This window comes from Myotis myotis, unplaced genomic scaffold, assembly GCF_014108235.1.
Source record: "Myotis myotis isolate mMyoMyo1 unplaced genomic scaffold, mMyoMyo1.p scaffold_m19_p_2, whole genome shotgun sequence".
NCBI lineage: Eukaryota > Metazoa > Chordata > Mammalia > Chiroptera > Vespertilionidae > Myotis > Myotis myotis.
The window spans coordinates 14479460-14500624 of NW_023416324.1; the positions used below are offsets into that span (position 1 = coordinate 14479460).

The 21165-nt window shown below is 37.3% G+C and overlaps 1 protein-coding gene and 1 long non-coding RNA gene across 2 annotated transcripts in view; both read left to right on the top strand.

Moving 5' to 3' along the window:
* Nucleotides 1–21165, top strand: part of MACO1 (macoilin 1) — a 60593-nt gene that overhangs the window by 6767 nt on the left and 32661 nt on the right. The window contains exons 2-6 of the mRNA XM_036348211.1: nt 6566–6707; nt 8158–8284; nt 12842–12965; nt 14463–14641; nt 16808–17309. Of these exons, the coding sequence (XP_036204104.1) occupies nt 6566–6707; nt 8158–8284; nt 12842–12965; nt 14463–14641; nt 16808–17309 (1074 nt within the window). The remainder of the gene's footprint in view (nt 1–6565; nt 6708–8157; nt 8285–12841; nt 12966–14462; nt 14642–16807; nt 17310–21165) is intronic.
* Nucleotides 3124–6072, top strand: LOC118675435. The gene is made up of 3 exons (XR_004973908.1): nt 3124–3675; nt 4752–4812; nt 5929–6072. It is a non-coding gene; the product is annotated as an uncharacterized LOC118675435 (long non-coding RNA).

Genomic DNA, 21165 nt, shown 5'->3' on the forward strand with positions numbered 1-21165 from the left:
GTTGGATATTGAAGATGTGACTCATAACACTTTATTTATGAAATTTCTGATACTTATACAAAATTAACATAGTTTTTTAGAGCCTGTGGGTTGTTTTATTTCTCTTGATGTATTTCTTAACCTCTCTCCATCCCAAACCCCATGGAGTTCACACTGTTGAAAGTATTTTTGAAGCAGAAATTGTCCAGTTGCATTAGGTTATAATACCTGTCCTTGATATCTCTGTAGTCTACATAATCTTTTATAAAAGTACTATACCACACAATTGTTAAAACCTTTTATAGTGACCCATTCTAGGTTTATTTTTCCTTTTAAATTGGACATACTTCACACTGATAGATTTGTTGTCATATATATTGTATGTATATGTATGAGTTTGTGTGTATGTATGTGTAAATGTGTAATTGACTCTAGAAAGGTTCTCTTTGCAGTCTGCCGGAGGCTTAAAATAGAAAAGAGAAATATGGAATAGCTTGGGTCTTCTCAGGCTGCTTCTCTTTTCTGGATTTTACACAAGGATGTGGTTGCAGAATGCAGCACTAGTTTTAGTCCAATTCATCTGGAGACTCAGACACAACTTTCTGCAGTCCACCATTTTACTGTATTAGAAATTAAGACAACAATGTAAAACAATTATTAGTTTATATAAAAATAACAACAAATCTATGAGAAGAGTAATGTTTTATATTTTTGCAGATTTCTTTAATGTTAGGATTAATAGAAGACACTTTGAGAACCCTTACTTAGTCAGAACCAGTGGCAGGTAGGCCAACTGGAGTGTTAGTTCGGCATCCAGAACAAGGCTGATTAGATTCATTTCTTCCTAAAGAAGAATAATCAGAATAGATTGGTAGCAGGTGGTTGGTAATCCTTCAGGCAGAATCTGTATTTGTTATCTTTGTTCATGTTGCTTTGTTAGGCACCCTTCCCAGTCACCTATGCATCATCTCTCCCTCTACCTTCATTGTAAGTGTACTTTGATAAAAGCCCTCCTGGCAGTTCTAAACACTCTATGCGTTGCAGATCAGTTGTTCAACAAGTATTTGTTAAGCTCCTGCAGCGTGCATGGTACTGTGCTGGGCACTGAGGATAAAGCAGGGAACAAAATGGGCAGCTCCTCTGCTCTTGTGGACTTTACATTTAAACTGTTAATTACACAGAATATTATTTAATTATAACTCTGATTAACTATTCTTATGGCACAGCATGTGATGTGAGCATATAATCGGGTAACTATTTTTGCTTCGGGGTCAGGGAGGGCTTTGTTGAAGCGATGCTTCTGTGTGTGCTGAAGGATGAGGAGTAATGAAAGTGTACCTCGTAATTTAAATTGTACTTAGGTAGGGATTTTCTTTGTGACTTAGAAAGAAATGTAGAAAAATGGAAGATTTAACCCTGAACAATCTGAATGTTCCCAGTTAAGGGAAGTACAACTACCAGTTTGGAGATAAGTCTGATTATCTGAGCAGATCCCTGTCTTCTTTTTCAGACATTGTGGATTTCAGTGGAAGTTCCATGACAACGAGAAGTTTATACTGTAGACCAGTACTTCTCAAATTTTATTTATTTATTTAAAATTTTTATTAATTGCTTAGAGAGAGAGCGAGAGACAGAGACAGAGAAAGAGAGATTTGTTGTTTCACTTATTTATGCATTCACTAGGTGCTTCTTGTATGTACCCTGACTGGCGATTGAACCAGCAACCTTGGCGTATCAGGATGACATTCTAATAAACTGAGCTACCTGGCCAGGGCCTCAAATTTTAATGTATGCACAAATGGCTTAGAGAATCTGGTTCAAATACAGGCTTAGATTAAATAGACCCGGGGTAGGCCCTGAAATACTGCTTTTCTTAAAAGCTCATACATGATGCTGGTGCTGCTGTTCATGGACCACACTTGGAGTAGCAAGACTATGTTTACACATTATAAGACTTAAACAGGAATACCAGTTGAATAAGAGGCTGGATGAATATTCGAGAGGTGATGCCCGATAGGGAGAGATATTTGATAACAGAAGACAAAACCGTTTGGTGTAAGAAGTTATCTTGCTACCACAGAAAGCTAAAAGCACTTCACAGTTGCTATTACAGAGGACGGGAAAGCTAGGGATTGAGATAAATGTCCACTAGCACAGCCAGTGAAGTATTCCACAGAGTCATTTCTGTCGTGAGGACCGAGTGAACTAAATGGTCATTAGTCTGCCGAGGGAAAAGGTCAGGCACTGAGGATTGATGGCCACCCCGTGGTGATTATGTGGACTCTAAAAATGATCTGTGACAAGCAACTAAAGATACTAGAATGGAAGGTACACTTGACTTGGAAAAAGAACATTAATACTACTTTTTGTTATTCATAGATGATTAATCCATAGAGTGAGGGTACTGCTAAATAGATTTAGGTTAAAAAAAAGTTTCAAATGGCAAAGATAGAAATAAAATGGGGAAAAGGGGAATCCTGTAGTTAATATCCAGTTTGAAAGAATCACCACCATTAAGCCTATTAATTGCACATGTCTTTTTTTTATTTCTCTGGCACCCAAAATAGAAGCTTATAAGACTGTCAAAAGACATCACTGGTCTGCCCTTCTTTCATATGTTATTATGGGAAATATTTTTTGTTATAGTTATGCTTTTAAATTTTTTTCAAGATGTTTTATAGTTCTTAGTAAATTTATTTGGATCAGAGAATTAAAGTAACATCAAGTTAGCATGTTATATTATGAACTGTATGTATAAAGTATTTTCTATTTAATCACATTTTTTTCGTGGTTTATTTTTCTAAGAATATGTCCATTTCGTCTAGGTTGTCCAGTTTGTTGGAGTAGAGTTGTTCATAGTATTTTTTTACTTCACCTCTTTCATTTCTGATTTTGTTTATTTGGGTTCTCTTTGTTTCTTGGTGAGCCTGGCTAGAGGTTCATCAATCTTGTTTATCCTTTCAAAGAACCAGCTCTTGGTTTTATTGATCTTTTGTATTGTGTTTTTTTTGTCTCTGTGTTATTTATTTCCGCTCTGATCTTTATTATTTTCTTCTTTCTGCTTACTCCAGGCTTTTCTTGTTGCTCTGTTTGTAATTTTTTAAGTTGGAGGTTAGATAATTTATTACCATTTTTTCTTGTTTTTTGAGGTAGGTCTGTAGAGCTATGAACTTCCCTCTCAGGACTGCTTTCACTGTGTCCCACAGATTTTGGTTCTTTGTGGTTTAAAAGAAATATTTAAGTTATAATGACTTAAAATCCTGTCTAATTTTCTCACCCTTTAGAATGTCATGTTTTTGGATTTGGCAAAATTATATGACTTTCAGTACATTTAAAGAAAGGAATTAGGGATTCTACAGTAATGAGCAGTCGTTTTAGGTTACTTGTCTTTTAACTTTTGTATATTAACCTATAGAAGGACAATAGACATAATTTACTAATAAAGAGGACTAAGAGAATACCGAATCAGGCAACTATCATAAACTTTTTAAAACCCTCTAAGACTGAATTCGTAGAATTCAAGATTCATTCTAGAGTAAAATCAACTTTGTCAATTAGATTGCTTCTTGACTTTTAGACGCAGGCCCACCTAAAAGGGGAGACTGAGAAAAGCTGAGGGTATGGCATATGTTTGTAAAAAATCAACTTTCCTTCTAAACTGACTCAGTAAGAACTGGGTGTCAAGGAACATCAAAGGTATGCGAGTCTTTGTTTGAAAAGAAATGAAATATGTAAAAGGGGATCCCCTTGAAGTTACTGAGTTGAAAAAAAGTAGTCACTGTAACAAAGATGATCATTTTTGTGTTGCCTTAGGTTTAAATGATTGAGTATTTTAAAAGTGTTCAATAGGCTGCCATTCTATGGATGATGCTGTAGTGGCATGGAGTGTTGCCGGTCAGACTGGGATCCTGCCGTGCTTGGGAGCATGTGGGGCAGGAACAGTTGGTAGTACTCTACCTTTTCCACCTGGAGAATAGTCTGACTAGAGACATGATGAGGTACAGCTACATTCCAAAGGCAGCCCATGGAAAAAACGATTCATCAGAGAAGTAAATACATTTCCATGCTATTTCTTTTTTTTTAATATGTTTTTATTGATTTTTTTTTAAGAGAGAGGAAGAAAGAGAGATAGAAACATTGATGAGAGAGAAACATCAATCAGCTACCTCCTGCATGTGCCCAAACCCAGGCATGAGCCCTGACTAGGAATCGAGCCGGTGACCTCTTGTTTGATGGGTCGATGCTCAACCACGGAGACACACCAGCCAGGCAATTTCCATGCTGTTTCTTAAATGCCTTCAAAACATGGACGAACGGCTATTATTTCTTCTTTAAAACCTAGAAACAAGAAAAAAAAAAGCCTTTCAGTTTTAAAGCCAAGTAGCTTGGCAATCTAGTAGCAAACTATATTTGTGCTCCTGAATGCTTGCATGATTCACTTGTTCCTTCTAATAAAATATGCCTTGCTTTCCCCTGAATCAGTGATGGGGTTTAATGGGTGAGAGTGAGGGCCCTGTTCTCATCTGGCTAACGTGACTCTAGTGAAATGAAACTATAAGGCTGGGTTTAGAATTCAAGCCTGTGTTCTTCTGGTTTACCTTGGGTTCCTCTATTCTGCAGTAAACCTCTTAGTTGAAATTTACTATCAAGCCCAAAAGGTCTACCAAGAATTAGTATTAGAAATTGACCCTAGTTGCAAATTATGGATATCATTATGGTACTGTATTATTGAGGGTCGTATGTGTCTGTTCTTGACATCTTTCCCTGTATAGCTTCAGAGGGCACAGAAAGAGTCCTCAATGGTGGATCCTGGTTTTGTTGTTTCCTCCAGAGGTATATACTTTTTTGTATCTTACTTTATTTCAAATTTATTTCTTAAAAGTCTTGATTTTTGTTGTTACTGGTATATATTCAAACAGCTAATTTAATCATGGCATTATTGGAATATTTGTATTGCAAAACACCATGCAAAGCTCTAGGCCAGTGGTTCTCAACCTGTGGGTCGCGACCCCTTCGGCAGTTGAATGACCCTTTCACAGGGGTCGCCTAAGACCATCCTGCATATCAGATATGTACATGACGATTCATAACAGTAGCAACATGACAGTTACGAAGTAGCAATGAAAATAATTCTATGGCTGGGTCACCACATGAGGAGCTGTATTTAAGGGCCGGAAGGTGGAGAACCACTGCCCTAGGCCAAGTCAAAGTGAGTTTTATCTCCAATCGGTATATTTTTTAAAGCCTTTTAAAAAATCCTCACCCAGAGGTACATTTTATTGATTTTTAGAAAGAGAGGAAGGGGGAGGGAGTGGAGGGACGCAGGGAGGTTCGGGGGCTGGGGGAGAGGTGTGTGTGTGCGTGAGAGAGAAACATCCATCGGTTGCCTCCTGTACCTGTCACGACCAGGGATTAAACCCGAAATCTACATATGTGCCCTGATTGGGAACTGAACCTGCAGCCTTTTGGTGTATGGACTGATGCTCCAATCAACCCAGCCAGGGCTAGAAAACCTTTTTTTTAAAAATACCTAAATTTAACCTGCTCTAGAATTGGGTTAAGGACCTAGAATTGGGGGTTTATTTATGGGTAGAATCTGAAGGCTTCCATTATCTATTATACAGTTAATGAACTGGCAGAATGGACATGAAAAATATATTTTTTAAGCCATGCCCTTACCTTGTTTTGAGCTCTGCAGTGGTTAGATATGTGTTCTGACTGGCTTATCAGAGTATGTTTCTATTTAACGGAAGTCCAGAGGGAACTGGGAGCACACATTTACAGAGCAAGGCCGGGACACTTCAGGGTTTTTTCTTTAATGTATGCTTTCTTGTGCCCTCACAGCCCTTAGTGTTGGCATCTGCTCCCTAAGTTGGTTTCTGGCTCTTTTGGGAAGTCATTTGTTTTTTAAGGATTTATTGAATAAAACCTGTTCTATTTTTATTACAGCATTTTACATGTTCAGTGACATTTGTTAATATGATAGCAAATCTGTAAAGCCACTAGAACCAAACAAAGGTCACTTCAAAGTACCCAGCTTACGAAGAATGGAGCAGCCATATCCCTAGGAAATTATCAAAGCCAAGCTCAGTTGCCATGGCAAGTCATTTGTTTTTAATTTGGTTAATGCAGATGAAAACTACATAGGGAGGCAAGAGGAGAAATGGGGGGAAAGACAGAATTCTTCAAGCATGTAGGGATGTGCATAAACAATTTCAAAGACTTCATACAGGTGTAGAGTGGTAGGAAAACAGCAAATGTGAAGCCTTCAGCAGCTTGAAAGCTGTTATTTTGAGAGTTGCGGTATTTGAAGGCAGACAGCACATTTTAAAATAATGGTGAAATTTAATTTTTTCCCACCTTACATGGAATTAAGCATAATTTGGTCATCATTTTATTTTGATAGTTGTGGGTCTCCGAATGAATACCAGAGCTTTGAAATTTTAGATGGCCCACGGCAACATCTCCGTTGTTTTCATGGTATATGAAGATATTTTTTGTCTCTTTTAAGCAAAACAGTGCATTTTTCTCTTTCTAGTTCCTCACAAATGACTGTGAATTAATTATTTATTTTTATATTTTGCAGTACATTTTTATACCTGAAATTTCTGGTAGTGTGGGCACTTGTCCTCCTGGCAGATTTTGTCCTGGAGTTCAGATTTGAATACCTGTGGCCGTTTTGGCTTTTCATCAGAAGCGTCTATGATTCCTTCAGATACCAGGGACTGGTATGTTTATTAATACGTTTTTCAAGTATAATGAATTTAATAACCCTTCCAAGAAAATCTTCAATAACTGGTAATGAAACTGTTTAAAGTAGATTTTATTAGTAATACTTAGGGGACTGTACTGAGCTAAATAGAGTCCATGAACTGACTCTAAGGCTATTTTGTTAAACCCATTGATCAAATTAATAATCCCTCCTCCTCTACCATTGCAGTGAAAAGAAGGGGAGGGAAGGAGGACTCCCGGAGGGAGGCAGAGTAGTGGAGGAAGAGTAGTTACCCCCGTCCTACTCTAAAATGTTTCTGGAGCCCCTGTCACTGTGTTGGTGATTGGCTTAGAGTTAGAGCAGTGCTTCTCAAACTTTATGGTTTCAGAACCTGTTTACATCCTTAAAAATTATTGAGGACTCCAAAGAGCTTTTATTTATGAGGGTTACATTAATCCATATTTATTATATTAGAAATTAAAACAAAAACTTAAGTATTTATTAATTCACTTAAAAATAATAACAAACTTATTACCTATTAATACAAATTACATTTTTAAATGAAAAATAAATATATTTTCCAAAACAAAAAAAATTGGAAGATCGACTACAGTTTTGCAAATTATATAATGTCTGGCTTAATGGAAGACAGCTGGATTTTCATATTTGCTTCTGAACTCATTCGATTGCAATATCACATATCATGTAGCTTCTGGAAAACGCCACCATACCCTTGAGTGAATGAGTGTGGAAAAGACAGATAACATCTTAGTATTATTATGAAAACAGTTTTGACCTGGAAGACTTGCTGAAAGACCCCTAGAGATCCCCAGACCATGTGTTGAGAATTGCTGGTTTAGAGCAAGGGCACAGGTCTTATAGTTCTGTTGTGTTCCATAGCCACATCTTAAACTTATAACTCTCTCTACCTGGGCATGGTGCTTTGGTCAAAGCAAATCTGTGCCTTGAAAAGATGGTTTTGAGCTCATGTCCCATTGGTAATAGGTAGAAGTGTGTCCTAAGGAAAGCTGTGTTAGTAAAATCACTAACATCACCATAATTCTTATTATTTAGTTTGGTTCATATGTGCTCCAGCAACCTACCCTTTAAGAATGAGGCTCTTTAGGAATGCATTGTAAGGAGAGAGGAGATTTTTCGGTGTTAAAATGCTAGTTCTTTTAGTAACCTACCTGTGGAGTCCAAGTGAACTCACTTGAACCAACCTCAATTTGTTTTAGTCCAGTTCTTCATGATTTGAGGCCATAAACAGGATTACTCTTTACCATTAAATTAACACTACTTTTTATATGGTTGATTTTAAATGTTTAAAATTTCCTGTTACAACTTGCTCTGTAGTTATTGCGTGGCATTTTCAGAGATTTTGTCCAACATATTTTTAATAATCTCTGTTTGAAAATAACAGGTTCTAAGAGGTGTTTCTTATTTTGTTTTGTTTTTCCCTTTAGGCCTTCTCAGTGTTTTTTGTTTGTGTAGCATTCACGTCAAATATCATATGTCTGCTGTTCATCCCCATACAATGGCTTTTTTTTGCTGCTAGCACATATGTATGGGTTCAGTACGTATGGCACACAGGTAAGTCTTAATGATTTCTTAGATGGACAAAAATCTTAGATTCAGACTTCTTAAATGTGATTAATCTTTAAATAAATTATTTAGAGTTCAGTTTAATGTAGACATTTTAAAGTTGTCTTTTCCTAATAGATTGTAATATACCTTTAAAATATATTTTATTTTTTCATTATTAAATCAAAAGTTTAAGCCTTTATGACTTGATATCTCGATTGTTACTGCTGTCATCATCATTTTGTTGTTGTTGTTTTGTTAATCCTCACCTGAGGATATTTTTCCATTGATTTTTCAGAGAGAGAAGAAGGGAGAGGGAGAGACAGGAAGAGAGAGACATTGATTGGCTGCCTCCCACAGGCGCCCCAACCAGGGCTGGGTATCGAGCCCACAACCAAGGCATGCACCTTTGACTAGAATGGAACCTGGGACTCTTCAGTCTGAGGGTGACACTCTATCCAGTGAACCAAATTGGCCAGGGCTCTAATCATCATTTTTTTTTTTAAAGTCAAAGTGATTCCTATTTAGGTAGACTTGAAGACAGCTATGTGCCAAATAGGAAAAATGTTCTGGGAGTTTCAGCATTGAAAGGAAGTCAGAGGTCATTTAGTTGAAGCCTTATTTGGTATAGCATTCCTCACACATGGTATTTAGTCTCTGTCTGAAAACCTATAGTGACAAGGCACTTACTAGTACTACTGTTGTTTTGGGGCATCTGTAATAGAAAATTCTTTCTCATACTGAGCCAGAATTTTCTTCCTTATATTTTTGACCTAGTACGTCTTAACTGTTTTTGGACTTACTGATCTGACTTAGAGGATATAAATTTTAAATTTCATTAAAATTTCCGGGGAGCTGCAGGTCATCTCCTCAAGGCCAAATATTGGACCTCCTTGCATTAGAGCCACACTGAATAGGTGTAACCTCCATCCACATTAATATTTCTTTAGAGAGTTAAAGACACTGTCATATCCTCTCAAGTCTTCTTTTCTGGAGGTAAAACATCTCTGGTTTCATCAGCTTTTCCTTGTGTGTTATTTTAAGCACTTCATCATCCTAATCTCCGTAGTTCTTAGTGGGTTTTTTTTTTTTTTTTAAGAATTCTTATCCTTTTTTTAATGTTTTTATTGATTTTAGAGAGAAGAAGGGAGAGGGAGAGGGATAGAAACATCAGTGATGAGAGATAATCATTCATCGGCTGCCTCCTGCACGCCCCACACTGGGAATCGAGCCCGCAACTTGGGCATGTGCCCTAACAGGGAACAAACCATGACCTCCTAGGTCAGTGATGGCGAACCTTTTGAGCTTGGCATGTCAGCATTTTGAAAACCCTAACTTAACTCTGGTGCCGTGTCACATATAGAAATTTTTTGATATTTGCAACCATAGTAAAACAAAGATTTATATTTTTGATACTTATTTTATATATTTAAATGCCATTTAACAAAGAAAAATCAACCAAAAAAATGAGTTCGCGTGTCACCTCTGACACGCATGTCATAGGTTCGCTATCACTGTCCTAGGTCATGGGTTGACACTCAACCACTGAGCCACACCAATGAGGCCTTAGTAGTTCTTTTAACCAAAATGTATTGTTTCAGGTATGTTCTCACTTGAAGTTACACAGTCACCTCCCTTCTTCTTACTGATATTTCAAATTAAGATGAAATGAGATGTTTTGACAGTTCCACTCCATTGTCAGAGACTGAACATCAGATGCATAGGGATGTGATCATTTAACTTATCTGCAAAGCTGCCTGAAACTTGATTCTTAGGACCCGCTGCAACCTGTGGGATTTTGACCACTTAGGGAACACCAGCTAATAAAAGCTCTCTGGAGCAACATTCATCCTCTTCTCAAAGCTGCTAAGAGGGTGGTGCTGGCCCATGTAGAAGACGCAGTTCAGCTCTGTTACTTAAAGTATCCATCATGAGCATGGTTTTATCCATCTCTATCTTCATCACTCCTTCATATATGACTTGCTTTATAAGCTAGCATGATGGTTTCTGAGTGTGCTTTCCTCTAATTAAAGAGATTTTCCTACACACCAGTTTTTCCTTGTATTTCCTTGGCTTGGGCCTGTTTCGAGTGAGTTACCATTTACAGTAGTCACTGTCTCTAGGTCTCAGTTTATTCTTTGTCATATGAAAGTGGAGTAATCTAGATAATGTTTAAGGGAGCCTTCCAGCTCAGATAATCTGTGACTCTGATGAACTATAATGATTTCCTAAATTACTTTAATAATGTCTCAGTAGTTAAGAAAAAACTACGCATATAACTATTAATAGAATCTACTGGGAACGAGTTTGGTGGGTGACCCACAGGGCAGCAATGAAGCTAATGTCATAAGTGATACTGGCCTCTCTTTAGCCCTAGGCTCAGAAATGTATGTCGGAATAGCTAAGCTGCTAAGTATGTTTTAATTAGGAATGATTGGAGCTCAAACAAACAAACAAAACAACTCTGTGTTACTATTGGGCCTAACAAACATGAGTGCAGTTTATGTAACTTGGGATTAATTTTTCCCCAGTTGTTAAAATGTAAAATTCTTTCTTAAGAATATTAGGAATGGTTGATGAAATTATATATTGCCACAAAAGAATATTATATTATAATCTTTTCCCCTTGCTGTTAAAAGGGGGGGAATAGGATACAAAATTGTATGTACAACATGACTGTTGTTCAAAAATATTTTCAACATAATTTTATTTTATTATTTGATAGGTTTAGAAATACAGATATTTTGTCCAAATTTTTCTATTTTTTTCTGTAATGTAATTTTTTTATTATATTTATGATAACCTTAGAAATTAATATAGGGAGTAGGGAATATAACTTTTTAATGTGTTTTTATTGATTTCAGAGAGAGGAAGGGAGAGTGAGAGAGGGATAGAAACATCGATGAGAGAGAAACATCAATTGGCTGCCTCCTACACACCCCCTACTGGGTGTTGAGCTCACAATCAGGGCATGTTCCCTAACTGGGAATTGAACCAGAACCTCCTGGTGCATGGGACGATGCTCAGCCAGCCAACCAAGCCGCACTGGCCAGTTGGGAATATAAATTATTTTGAAACTAATATGAAGATGCATTTTTCTAAAGGTTGCTGTCTGTATTCCTATATTGTAAAAATACCTTTTTTTTGTATAATCTATAAGAATGATTGAGTCTATTAGCTACGTTCACAGAGGTTGGGAGTGTTTTCCTTCTTTATGGACTAGGCCTAAGGGAACTTAGGTTTATTCTCCTTAGAAGCAGACTTAGTATTATCTCTGTAAACTTGGACCAATTTGTATAAACTCTGGGCCTCACTTTACTCTTCAGTAAAATAAGGAAGTAGGGCTAAATGATATTCTTTCTAGTTCCAAAATTGTATGATTTATTTGTTTGTTTGTTTCATCCCAAAGATCTTTAGCAAAAAGCTTTAGGTCACTGATTTTTCTCCCCTAGTCTCTCTTTTGTAACTTGCTTGCCTTATACAGTCTAAAAGGAGCTCTTTCCACAGTTGTTGGACCTCATGCCTATGTAGCCCATCTTTATAAAATACCCCATTATTAGTCACATCCTGACAAAGATGGACCTCGCTGCAGATTTTGATTCTAAAACCAGTGAAAATTATTTCTAATTTGCAACTTATTCTGTTGCAAGCTGCTTTTTTCTTCCTTGGAAATTGTTTTTAATTACAAAGGGAATATGAGCTTGTAGTTAAGAAAAAAATTTTTTTTTAATAATACTTCAGTGTCAGAAAAATTTCTTTGTGTTGTAGCTCATTTGTACTTAATAATTTATTTTTTTACATATTTCATATTAGTACAGATCTTCATTCTTTTGAAAACTGCATCATATTTTATTATATAAGTTAACCAAAATTTAACAGTTCCCTATTGATGGACATTTTAATTAATTCTATTTTTTTACTGTTGCAAATAATAATACAGTGCATATTCTTATATACTTATCTCAAGGTTCTTATATTTCTGTAGGGTAGATTTCTGGAATTGGAATTTCTAGGTCAACGGTTTAAGTATTTTAAATTTAATTATATTGCCAAATTGCCTTTTAAGATGTTTGCCTCAATTTATATCATTGCCAAGTATGAGAATGAACCCTTTCTCATACCCTCCCTATACGATTACATGTCTTAAATTTATGCTTATCTGATAGGTTAAAAAAAGGAATCTCATTTTTAAAGTTTGTATGCCCCTAATCAGTAGTGAAATTGAGCCTCTTTTTATATGCTTTTTAGCCATCTATGTATTTTCTTTTATGGCTTATAATCATTGCCTTTCTGTTGATTTATAGGAGCTTTTTGTATGTTAGGGCTATAACTCCTTTGTTTACATATACTGTAAATATTTGCTGCCAGAATGTTTGTCTTTTATTTCTTCCTATGATTCCATAGCATCTTTTGTCATATAAAAGCTTTCAGTTTGTATTAAATTGCTTTTTAATTGTTTGAAAGTCTTAATGAAAGTAACTGTAGTTGAACCAGTCTTTCAAACAACCCATCTGTTCTGTTAGTTAATGTATCATTGATGCTTGTCTCTCTGCTGCTTTTCCACAGAAAGAGGAGTGTGTTTGCCCACAGTGTCTCTCTGGATACTCTTTGTTTATATTGAAGCAGCAATTAGATTTAAAGATCTCAAAAATTTTCATGTAGACCTTTGTCGTCCATTTGCTGCTCACTGGTGAGTATTATGTATATTCTTAATCTATAATTCAGTTCAGTGTTTTTAATGTAAATGGTAATAAGTTCAATTGTAAATTTTTTCTTGGAGGTTTTATGTGAACCCAGAAGACCACATAACATGGTGGCAAAGAGCATGAGCTCTCTCTATTCAGGCAAATGAGTGTTTGAATGCCAGCTCTGTCCCCTAACAGCTTTGTTGCCTTGAACATGTATGTCACTGTCTCTAAGCCTTAGTTCTCCTACCTGTATATTGGGGACTTGTCTCATGGGGATATGGGAAAGATGAAATGAAGTGATGTATGTAAAGTGTGTAACTTAATGCCAAGTACATAGGTATCTGATAAGTGTTATCTGTTTTCATAATGATAAGGTATTGATCCTAAAAAGTCTTGATGAAATATATGGCTATTTCATAAAGCATAAATGAATTTATAATTTTCTTATCTAATTTATAAAAGCAAGAAAATATTAATATTTAATGGAATATTATTACTATTTAAAGGAATATTATTTTTTCTTTTAAAATGTAAATTAATATTAAGATAGTTTATTCATTTAACCTTAACCATGAAACTTTTTTTGTTGTTAATTCTCACATGAGGCTATTTTTTTTACCATTGCTTTCCAGAGACTGATAAGTTTTAAAATTAATGAAGTATAATATAAGTTTTTTGTTTTTGTTTTTTTTTTTAATATATTTTATTGATTTTTTACAGAGAGGAAGGGAGAGAGATAGAGAGTTAGAAACATCGATGAGAGAGAAACATCGATCAGCTGCCTCCTGCACATCTCCCACTGGGGATATGCCCGCAACCCAGGTACATGCCCTTGACCGGAATCGAACCTGGGACCTTTCAGTCCACAGGCCAACGCTCTATCCACTGAGCCAAACCGGTTTTGGCAATGAAGTATAATATAAGTTTTGACAGTATTTGCAGAGGCTTTGAAACAGACTGATGAGTTGAATGAAAATATTTCAACTTTTATTCCCTCAGGTAGCAAGAATATTAAATTAGTCACTTGAATTTGAGCCTGTTTTCTGGTATTAAAAAACAAATGATGTTCTTTTGATTTTTTAACACTTATGATATTGACTTATGATCCCTACCCTGTTAGATCTTAAAAGCATACAGATGCCCAAATTCTAATATTGCACAAGGCACTTGAATGTTAATCAACAACATTAGCCACTGTATCCAGCAATCACTGTGGTAACTTCTTGAGTTAGCTTGAAGAATGCCAACTCTAATGGGCAGCTTCATATGGTCTAATGGTCCCACTGTTCCCTGGGGGTTTGTTCTACATACCAACTGCTTCTCATTTCCACAGCAGACACCCATTTATTTATGTGTTTGCTGAATGCTCAACTATCATCATCTAGAGTTTATTTCTTAATTTCAGTCATAGGTGTCCTCATATGCATGAGGACATGTTCATATGCACGTGTTCTTTTGTTTTTAACTTGCAATTACTGGCTGGATTGTCTTCTCTCTAGTATTGGGTACCCTGTGGTGACTTTGGGCTTTGGCTTCAAAAGTTATGTAAGCTACAAAATGCGGTTAAGGAAGCAAAAGGAAGTACAAAAAGAGAACGAATTTTACATGCAGCTTCTTCAACAAGCCCTACCCCCAGAGCAGCAGATGCTACAGAAGCAAGACAAAGAGTCTGAGGAAGGTAGGTCTTTACCCTAAAGCTATTGGCTCAATAGGTGAGTCATTATTTTATTTGTCAGTACAATTTTATTTATATTTTTTGGAAAAGTTGCTAGGACTTTGGAAGATTACCAAGGATTTCCTGTTTTCTGGTATTCCTCGTTAGGGCCATTGCTTTGTTTGATCATGAAATATAGAGTGTGAGTGATGTTCCCTACCTAGGATCTGAAGACCACGTACCTTTAATATGTTTATTTTTTATTTTTATAGCTTATTTTTTTATATTTTAATTGTTATAAATATTTTAAAATATTCATTCTTAGTAAGTAGCAAAATAGTATGTATAAATGTATGAGTTTGTACCTGAAGCAAACCAAGAATCAAAGTATAAGTCAGAGAAATAAACAGAATTGTTTTATAAGTCACAATTTTTCTGAATAGAGCGAAGATGGAAAAGTCCCATTTTAAATGGCTCATATAATGCCATGTGGAACTGAAATGGTACCTTTTCTATAAGGACCTCTCTAATGAGCATATAATTAATTCAATAGATGAATTTACAGCATTATCAGTTTTCTTTGGTTTGATAGTTGAAAGTTTGGGTTAGGGTTAGGGTTAGGGGTCATATTTGTAGTTGATATATGCCAAATCTTATTCTCTGGTGTGGTGCAAAAATATCTCTTTAAGTAGACTTTGACAAATTGGAATGTGTAGACCTGAAACAGAAAATTTTTTATAAGATACCTAGTAAATGATACAGACTTCTTTAAAAAAATTTTTTTTAATTGATTTCAGAGAGGAAGGGAGAGGGAGAGAGAGATAGAAACATTAATGATGAGAGAGAATCATTGATCTGCTGCCTCCTGCACAACTCCCACTGGGGATCGAGCCTGCAGCCTGGACATGTGCCCTAACCAAGAGTTGACCATGACCTCCTGGTACATAGATTGATGCTCAACCACTGAGCCACACCAGCCAGACCAGACTTCTTATGTCAAATCTAGAGTCAAGGAAAAAAAAAGTAGATTTGAATTGTAACATCACACTTCTTTTGTTTCATTTAATCTCTTTGTTTTCAATTAAGTTATTAAGTTTGTTTAATCTAAACATTTCTTAAAATATGGCTTCTTACGAATATGGTCTGCTTGTGTCCTCTCACCTCAAGTTTGATTTGACCGATAAATGAAGTAGGATTTAATTATAAAATCCTCATCGTATTTTTGAGGCAAAGTTTTAGTGGCTTGTTTGGTGTTTATAAATGATTAGAGGCACAGTGCACAAAATTCATGCGCAGGTCGGTTCCCTAGGCCTGGCTGGTGATCAGGGCCAATCAAGTTCCCCACCTCCCCACCTCTCCCCTCATCCTTCCCTCTCCGCCCACGCACTGCCACTGCACGGTTCCCTGCCTCCTGACCTCCACCCCTCCTCCTTTCCTCACTGCATCCACCACCACCCACCCCTGGTTCCTCGTCCCAGCCCGGGGCCTGGCCCTGATTGGGTGATTGGGGCCTGCCAGGGGGAGGGACTGGGAGGTTGGCTGGCAGGCCCCAATTAGGTGATCGGGGCCTGCTAGTCGGGGGACAGGGTCGCAGGAGGTTGGCCCCCAGGGGGGCGTTGATCAGGTGTGGGGCGGACCAGGGGGCTGCGGGCAGTTGGCCAGCTGGCCCTGCTCCCGATCAGGGCCCGATGGGGCCGGACCAGCTGGGGGGGCAGTGGGGAGAGGGCTTATTAGGGGCTGGGATGGCTATCCAACCTCCCACAGCGCCCCCCCCCCCCTCCCCTGGCCGGCCCACCCTCATTCGGGGTGGGGGAGCTGATGGGGGCAGGGCCGGCCAGGGGGAGGGGCCGTGGGAGGTTTGGGGGGCCGATCAGTGTCCCGATCAGGCCGGTTGGCCGCCGCAGTGTGCATCATAGTGACCAGTCGTTCTGGTCTCCCTGTAGTTCCAGTTGCTTGGCTTTTATACATGTAGATGGCAATTTTCTAAGTATTCAGCTTCTCAAATTTATTTGGATTTGCTTCTTGGAGTTAGCATGATGTGGTGTAGTTACTGCTTCTAAATGAGCTTGCAGATTAATGTGAGTTTCTAAGCATAGATAATGCAGTTTATTGAATCAGTCTTTTCTGTTTTATACAACTAAATATTCTGATGTGGATTTTTTGTTTGTTGGTTTGTTTTTGGTATTGTAGCTGCCAAAGGATTACCTGATATGGATTCCTCCATCCTTATACACCACAACGGAGGCATCCCAGCCAACAAAAAACTCTCCACAACTTTGCCAGAGATAGAATACCGAGAAAAAGGGAAAGAAAAGGACAAGGATGCCAAAAAACACAACCTTGGAATAAATAACAACAATATTCTACAACCTGTAGACTCTAAAATACAAGAAATTGAGTATATGGAAAATCATATCAACAGTAAAAGGTTAAATAATGATCTTGTGGGAAGTACAGAAAACCTCTTGAAAGAGGACTCATGCACTGCTTCCTCAAAAAATTACAAAAATGCCAGTGGAGTTGTGAACTCCTCACCTCGAAGTCACAGCGCCACAAATGGGAGCATTCCTTCTTCATCTAGTAAAAATGAGAAGAAGCAGAAATGCAGTAGCAAGAGCCCAACTACACACAAAGACTTAATGGAAAACTGTATTCCTAATAACCAGCTAAGCAAACCAGATGCACTGGTAAGGTAAGTGTGCCTGCTGTGTCCTTACCAACATTTTCCAATAAACTTACCTTAGGTCTTGAAAGACACACTTCCATATGGACCTATGGGAATTGTTGGTGATCAGGTACTATAACTATAAACTGTGGCATTTGACATTTTAGTGTTTATTTCATAAGGGTTTGTTGGCCACGGGTGCCACTGTTCTGAAGCATTGATTCCAGCTCTTTCCAGTGTTTTAAGAAGGGACAGTGATTGCTTTCCACATTTGACATATTTACATGTAACTTGATTTTTCTAATGCTATGGAGAAGCTTATCTTTAGTCTTTGTCCTTTTTGCATATTCAAAGTTCTTGTGGCATGACACAAAAAGAAGAGTGTGTGTCCTGTTGATGCAAATCTCTTTGTCAGATAGATACCAAAAGGGTGGTGGAAAATTGCCCTTACCACTCTGTGCTTGATTGTTTTTCTACTTAAAATGCAAATCATTCTCCAAATAACTCTGGGAAAGTTAGGTTTGAAAATAATCTCTTTCTAAAAGTTCCAGAGGTAAATACAGTGTTAGACATGGATTTAAATCAGAAATATTCCTTTTCTCATCTTTAATAAAATAATAATGTTGTATTACCTTGACTGGTTCAGACTTAATTTTGCTGTATTTTATATTTTTGTGTATTCTTTAAAATACCCATGTTCCTTGTACCCTCATATCTTTTAATTTGGAAACTGGTATCTGAACTAGAGCTTTTTTAAATGTGTAACTGAAGAGGGCAATTGTAACTCCCTCTAAAAGTTACCTTACAATCCTTCTCCTTTGGCTTGCGTAAGAACAGTGTATTCTAGGAGAGAAGGTTTCCAGTGTTTTAACTTATATAAACAAGATTATTAATTTCTTTTCATTTCTGATTGGTGGCTAGATTAAGGGAAATATATTTGGGCTCTACTGCGAAAGGCTCTTGAAATTTTATAGCCCCATCACTTTTGGAAGCACACCCTGTTGTTGCTGACGTCAGGCTGGTGCCCCCATCTGTCTGTTACGACATCATGCTTGTAGAGAAAGCGCTCAGCAGAGAATCTGCCTGGAGATGCCCATGGGGGAAAGACCAATTAGTTGACCTTTTATTTCAGCTATCCCACAGATTTATTATATGCTGTAAATAAAAACTTTTGATATCCTTTTGATATCAAGCTTTTTGATATCCTTTCTCCTATACAATTTTAATAATGGCAGTCAACTCAAAACAGTTTTCCTCTGTTGGGTATTGCAGAGAGAGCAGTCAAGGCTCAGTCTTATGACACCATCTCACTTGGGCCTCAGTTGTGGTTGTTGATTGACTCTACTGCCTGATCTACCTTCAGTAAAGAAGTTCAAGGACTCACTCAGATGGTCAGTCTTCCAGTATGTGGTGGGTCCAGTGCCCCCGTGCCTCTTCCTGTGGTCACTAATGTGATGTGCCTGATCGGAAGGGTCCCAGAATATTACTCTGTTTTAGGGAATACCTTCTATCAAATACATAAGTAGAAAATATTGTATTTAAATACTTTTATAAGCTTCCATAGGATTATTTTCAACTTTTAATGTAATATAAAAAATAAGGAGATGACCTAAATATCCAACAGTAGGGGATAAATGTAAATAAATTATGGTTCATCCATTTAATGGACTTTTAATATAGGCATTACAATTATGTTTTTGAGCCATATTAAACAATATAGGAAAGTGCTAATGGCAATATTTTATAAAGAAAGTAGAAAGCAATTTTATTAAAAATAATTTTTAAAGAATATACATAGGAAAAGGATTTGAAGGGAGAGAAACCAAAATGATAACAATGGTTATTGCCCCATGGTAGTATTGAGGCTTTATTTTTTCTTTTTATTTCCATGCATTTTCAAGTTTCTTTTATGATGAACAACAATGAAAGTTTATAAAAAGAAGACTGTCTATCTGAGTAAATTATCCAGCTTGGCTGTAGAAGGTCTTATCACACTTCCTCTCGCTCTTCTTGGCTCGCTCCTGTTTCCTCTTGTTTGCCTTCATGATGAATATTAATACGACTGTAACTGATCCAAACTTGACATGTTTGAGTTGTTAGCTAGAGAGTTAAGCATGTTTGAGTTCAGATGGAGAGGGCTGGATTCAGGCTCCTTCTGGTGCAACATAAACGGCTGACACTGCATATTAGCCCTTTGCTACTGCAGACACACCCAGAGTTGTGTGCAGGTCCATGCTGGCTGTAGGGAGAATATTGAGCTACCCCTTTAAATACATATTTTTAAAAATCTTTTGAAAGCCATTACTGTATTATTAGTAGTAAATTAATTGCAACACATTCTATAGCTGTGTCTTTCTCAATATCATGGTTGAGAACTGCTATATTTGAGGAACCAATTCAGTAGCTTTTCTTAGGTGGCGGGAATTCATTAGTATACTGCGTTCAAAGAGAATTCTTGTAGATCACTATAGCTGTCAAAATAAGGTTTGATGTTCATTCCCTAAGAAAGGGCAAATAGTCCTTCAGATCTTTTTTCCATTTCTCCAGGCTCCATGGATGTTCTCTAATGTGCTATATATTAAAAGTGTCAAACAACTGGGCACAGGCCAAATCTGGCCCACTGCCTGATTTTGTAAAACATTTTATTTATTTACATAGTGTCTATGGCTGCCTTTGCACGACAGTGATGGAGTTAAATAGCTTTAATGGCCTACAAAGCCAAAGGTATTTACTATTTAGCCCTTTACAGAAAGCATGCTGATAGATCACTACGGTTAAGGAATGTGGGTGATGTTAAAGAACTTGGGAATAAGTGTTGCCTATAGGATCCTTCCCAGGAAAAGTTTGGAATTTGCTAAAACCAGGCCAAAGCCCTCTTTTGATTTGAGAAATACATATCTCACAAAATCACTTGAATTCTGCCAGCTTGGTTTCTGAATCCTTTAACCAAGGTATTTAGCAACAGACTTACAATGTTGGTAGCCAAAAATATTTTTAATTCTGACATGTGAAAAAATTCTAGACAAAAGCAGAAAAAGCAATGAGAAAGATCAGTTTTTTTGTTTTGTTGCTGTTGTTTTTGTTTTTCAACTAAGTGCTGGGTTAGAAAAGAGCGATGTAAATTAGAATGAGAGCCCTAGCCGATTTGGCTCAATGGATAGATTGTTGGCCCTTGGACTGAAGGGTCTGGGGTTTGATTTCCATCAAGGATTGTACCTCAGTTGGAGCCTTGATCCCTGGCCCTGGTTGGGGATTGTGCTGGAGGCAACCAGTCAATGTGTCTCCCTCACATTGATGCTTCTCTCTCTGTCTCTCCCACTCCCTTCCTCTCTCTCTAAAAATCAAAGGAAAAATATCCTCAGGTGAGGATTAACAACAACAAAAACATTAGAAGGAGATTTGCTTAGTTTTTTTCTTCAGTGGTGGTTTAAAAAATACTTCTGGTGTGAAAAAATTATAGAAAATTTAGGTAGAGAAAAGGTGAAAATAGTCCCACCACTATGACACAAATTACTGTGAAATGTTGTATTTTCATCACCTACATTTATATAATTGTGGCCACAGTGTTTGTGTAGTTTTTTGTTCTGCTTTTTTTCACTTAAATCATATAGAAAGCCTTTTCCCAATGTAGCCTAACCCTCATTTTCACTTGATGTGGAATATTCCATGGCGGGTCTGTGCAATCGTTCAGCAGTCACTAAGACTGGGCAGATCACTGTGGGACACCCGAGCTGCTTTCCTGCAGGCAGGAGAGCCAACAGTTTTGTTTGCACTTGGCACAGAGTTCCCTCTCAAATACAGCTGCAAGACTGTGGGGTTTTTTGTTGGTGATTGTTACTTGTTTCAGTTTTCCTGGTTAAGAGAGAGAATTTAAAACTTGGAG